This window comes from Gavialis gangeticus, unplaced genomic scaffold (assembly GCF_001723915.1).
Source record: "Gavialis gangeticus isolate Ggan-Ray unplaced genomic scaffold, GavGan_comp1, whole genome shotgun sequence".
Taxonomy (NCBI): domain Eukaryota; kingdom Metazoa; phylum Chordata; order Crocodylia; family Gavialidae; genus Gavialis; species Gavialis gangeticus.
This window is the reverse complement of record NW_017728997.1, coordinates 21069334-21074131: the sequence shown is the minus strand read 5'-3', so window position 1 is coordinate 21074131 and position 4798 is coordinate 21069334. Positions and strand designations below refer to the sequence as shown.

General features: G+C 45.2%; 1 protein-coding gene across 1 annotated transcript in view; it reads right to left on the bottom strand.

Annotated features, from left to right (window-relative positions):
* The window catches only part of ZXDC (ZXD family zinc finger C), a gene marked incomplete at its 5' end in the record, with an annotated part of 18593 nt that extends 13799 nt beyond the window's left edge, over nucleotides 1–4794 (bottom strand). Inside the window, 3 exons of the mRNA XM_019504599.1 lie at nucleotides 148–226; nucleotides 1417–1569; nucleotides 4716–4794. Coding sequence (XP_019360144.1) covers nucleotides 148–226; nucleotides 1417–1569; nucleotides 4716–4794 — 311 coding nt within the window. The remainder of the gene's footprint in view (nucleotides 1–147; nucleotides 227–1416; nucleotides 1570–4715) is intronic.
* Between the last annotated feature and the right edge of the window lie 4 nt (nucleotides 4795–4798).

The window sequence follows — 4798 nt, the reverse complement described above, 5'->3', positions numbered from 1 at the left end:
TAAATCCTCACTCACTCTAGGCCCAGGTGAGCCTCCCCCACGGCCCAAAGGGGGCCCAGCAGGGAGGTGGCAGTTCAGTTTAATTGATGCAAGCAACTGGTAGGCAAGCAAGGATTTTTAAGATATAATCAGAAGAGTTTACTTTACCTTTTATGTCTTAGTAGCTTGGACATGCTGGTGAAAGACCAGCCACAGCCCTCAAAGTCACAGATAAAAGGCCTTTCCCCTTAAACACAGAAAAAATAAATTTAATTACATAATACAAAAAAATGCTTCTACTGAGAAGTTCCAACAAGGTTAAGCTACTTTAATAGTTAAATAATCTAATAATTTATAGATTACATTTTAAGCAACTTTATTTACCTAGAAGCCATTTTCTACAACTGGATCTGGACAGACAGACCTATAGGCCTGCAAAGCTCTCCTGATAAATTTAAAAGACTCGAGGTAGGAATTCTGCACAGACCCGGTTGCACAATGTGGCCCTATATTAGCAAACATTTCTACTATTTCTTCCTGCAATCCAATTCATTTTTCATTTAAATACCATTAGTCTTTCACTCATTTCAGATTGGACAACAAAACCTGTCCGCTTCAAAATCACTTTTCCACCTAAAAAAGCCTTAGATATCACTTTACATAACAATTACTAAAACAAAGATCAGCAAAAATGTGCATTTCTCTATTTGTGCAGTTTACATTGTGCATTTCCTGGCACTTGACTCTCTCTGAGAAATTTAGTTCTTCCCCACTTGGTTGATATCTTTAACGCAGTAAGAAGAGCAAATGAAAAACATTTTTTAAAACGAAAAGAAAAACACAATTCTTAGAAACCAAAAGAACTGGCAAGAGAATCGAGGAAAAGTTACAATGCACAAACCTAAGACTCTTCTAAAAAATCTGAAGTTAACATTGTTCCTTACACATCAATAACATTATTGTTTAGACAGTTTCATGCTCTCACTGTTCAAACTCTTCTTTGGAGACATTTCACATGTTTCTGTTGATATTTTTAAAAGCTATGCGTTATGTGCACATCAAATTTGTGACTAGAGCTGGGCAAAATGTAGTTTGTGCGCCAAAAAATTCAGTTAGGAGTTAATATAAAACTATATAATTGGCAACTGACAAGTTGTTTCATTCAAAGCAGCACAGAAAATGTTATGGCAGTTTCAACATCATTTCCTTTTTCCCAAGGACATTGTTTCTAAAATTTGCTTAATGTATTAAAAAGGATGAAATCCTCCACAAAATAAACCCTTATGTCAACTTTAATTAAAGTTCCTTCCCTCTCTATTTTTCAGTTTGAGTTGCAAATCAAAGTCCGTTTCTCCCAAAGCTCTATCTGGGACTGTATTTGTACCAGAAGGGATCTTTGTACATCTCTCCAACCAATAAAAGCTGCACTGTGGATACCTGTGTGACTTCTCATGTGGATTTTCAGTCGGCAGGCTTTGTCATACTGCTTGTTACAGCCAGGGAAAGAACAGGAGAACTGCTCTTGCTCTCTGAAGTGGGCTCGATTATGAGAAAATAATGCACTCACTGTGATAAAAGTCCTCTCGCAACCTAAAGAAAGAAGGGAACACTGTGTTCATTTGGCATGAAAAACAAAACAATCAAGTTAAACTCTTTACCATACTTCTCTTATGGGCTGTGTAGGTAAAATGACTTCCTTAGCCGTGTTCTTTGTGGTGCTGGTGAAGGTAAGAAGGCCTTGTTCTTATTCAAAAACAACGGCAAATATACATATATTTTTAAACCCACATAAAACCACTCTAGTTCTCATAGCTTGATGTGTTGTGGCCCACCTTTGCAGCCTGGAAAAATCCACGGCATGGCTTGATTAGGAGTGGGAAGGTGGGACTGGGGCAACTTAAGGTTCAATGCTCACAAGGGGGACTATATATGAACATAGAGGTGCTCCTGCTGGGCCTAAGCCAGAAGTTCCCGGCTAGAGTCTTGCCCTGCGGCTCAGGGTCAGACCTATCACCTTATTTGGGCTCAGGAAGGAATTTTACCCCATGGTTAGACTAGTACAGACTTTGGAAGTTGTTGCCTTCCTCTGTAACAGGAGTCACGTCCCTCTACCTGGGACCTCTTGAGCATATATTAACAACATTTCATAGATGCAGGATTTTGGCTGCCCTGGTTCCCTTGCTTCACCTGTGGCAGGTTAGGGTGTCAGGTCTGTGTTGTGTCAAGGTTGACAGTAATTTTATGTAGTTTAGATTATGGTGTGGGATGGTTTGGACCGGGCTGATCCTGCCTCAGGCAGGGGTCAGACTAGATGGCCTCTGGAGGTCCTTTCCAGCTCTACAACTGACTCCTTGCTGTTATTACCCTCCCACCCTCAGCTTTTCCCAGTTAAGCTCACAGATTCCCAGGACAAGCTATGGTGTGGTCCTGCCTTCTGAAGCCTCCTCAAACAGATCGTTTGCATAACTTTAGGCTTAACGGGATCAACTGCCTATGTTTGTGAAAACAGACATTTCCACAAACATAGGCAGTTTGACATTGACACTTTGTCAATAAACTAGACTGCACTGAGGAAAAACCTGACAATCATTGATTTCCCTTCCTAATGGAAACATCCTGTAAGGTCCCTTGAAGCCCTACTTCTCTGAGTATTAAAAAACAGGCAGGCAAAACTTGTAACATCATCAGCTACTAAGTGTACAACAGAGAATGCCTCAGCCAAAGACCATGAAGACATCACGCTAAGAACTAAAATGGCTCTCTCTGGGCTTTTTTTTTTTTTAAAGAAAGTTTTTATTCATGAGGGTGTTTCAGAAACAAACAGCCCAATGGCTGCCCATGCTGTACATCTGCAACCAAATGGGAAACTCTACAGCAGTGGCAAACACCAATGGAGGTATTGTAAAATGCACCCATAATTTACAACAATGCAGTGATGTGATGTGGCCCATTGAATGATCACTGCACTCAAAATTGTTTTATTTCAAAATGACGTTTCTGAAACACCCTTGTATAGCAACTGAACCATGCACTAGTAAGGCCTTCTTCCTTTCACCAGCGCTTTCTAGGAACACAGTCCTACCACACCACCCACCTCACATAAAAATAAAATTCCAGTCAAGTAGCTACTGACAGAAAAAAAAATCCAACCTGGGTTCATGAAACAGTTGAAAATACCCACTAGCCTTATGGATATTCTCATCCTGGCAGTAGTCAATTAACATCAAACTCAGTTACCACTGCATTTTAGCCTGAAATCCCACCAAATCTGAACAGAGTTCTCTGCCAGTGGGATGAAAACCTGATGTCAAGGGTCCCAAGGTACAGAGAGGTGCTTTCTGGTCCAACTGGCTTCGCAGCAGAGCACGTTTTCTCTCTGCGCGCACACAGCCTGGACATGGCACGTGACAGTAACACAGGCTCCACTGAGGGCAAAAAAATCTCTCAGGTGCCAGGAGCCCCAATGCCTATAAGCCAGAACTGACTGGGCAGATGCATCCACTGGGCACTGGTGGGGGTGGGGGAGGAGACACAAAATGAAGTATGGCCCATGATGCCTGCCCTGTGTATGTGCAACAAGCAAACCCCAGTCCCCTCACAGCATCAAACCTGACAGGCTCTTTTAAGGAGCACCAAACAGGAAGGAGGGATGCAGTACAGGTGGGCAGCTCTGGGGAGCAACCTAAGGGTTTTGCAGGGTCCTAATTTAGGACATTACAGGTGGGCAGCTCTTGGGAGAGACCTCAAATGGGGAGTGGGAAGGCTCAAGGCTCCTAAGTGGAGGCATTACAGGTGGGCAGCTCTGGGGACAAACTCAAGGACTGAGGGGAGTGGGACAGCTCCCAAACTGGGGACATTACAGGTAGGCAGCTCTGGGGAGAGAACTAGAGCGGGGTGGGGGGAGGAAATGGCTCCTTATTTGGGGCATTACAGGTGGGCAACACCCCCCCTTCCATTAGGTCTCTCCCCAGAGCTGCCCACCCGTAAGACCCAGAATTAGGAACCTCATAACCCCTTTAGGCTCAGGGGAGAAGCCTAAGGGGGGGTGGGGGTCCTAAACAGGGGCCTTACAGATAGGCAACACCTCCCTTAAGTCTCTCCCCAAATTTGGGGCCTGTAATGCCTACGGTTGCCAGCTGTTTGAATCTATACCAGGAGGTTTCCTTACATGATGCAATTATACTACTGAGTCATTACATCAGGAACGCAAATGCACACGACTCTTACGTTTTAAGAATCCACTGGTCTACTGTATAAATCGGATTTGACATTTCATATTTATTTTAATGAAAGCCCTATCACTTCTCTCCTGGATGCCTCTCAGCAGTCTCCTGGACATTTATATCTAATTCCTTTAGACTCTAAGGCATTCTTGGAGGGTTGGCAACCCTAGTAATGCCCCAAATTAGGGGCCTGGTAACAGCTTGTTGGGAACTCTGCAAGCCACCGAAGCGTGGAGGGAAGGCCCCTCACTGGGGGTGTTACAGAGGGGCAGTGACTGAAGAGTGGGGGGGAGAGGGAAGGCTGCAGGCGGGCAGCTCTGAAGAGAGCCCTAAGAGAAGGGGGGGAAATCTCCTAAATTGGGGGAGGCCTAAAGGGAGGGGGTCCTAGACGGGAGCAGAGACCCAGAATTAGGGACCTCCTAAACCCTTGCCAGGAGCTCTGGGGAGAGGCCTAACGGGGTGGAGGAGGTGGTGGTGAGGCTGGGCCGTTGCCGCGGGAGGGTGGGCGCTCACCGGGGTAGTCGCAGCGGTAGGGCCGCTCGGGCTCGAGGTGGGCGCGGCGGCGGTGGGCGGCGAGGCGCGCAGCGCCGGGGAAG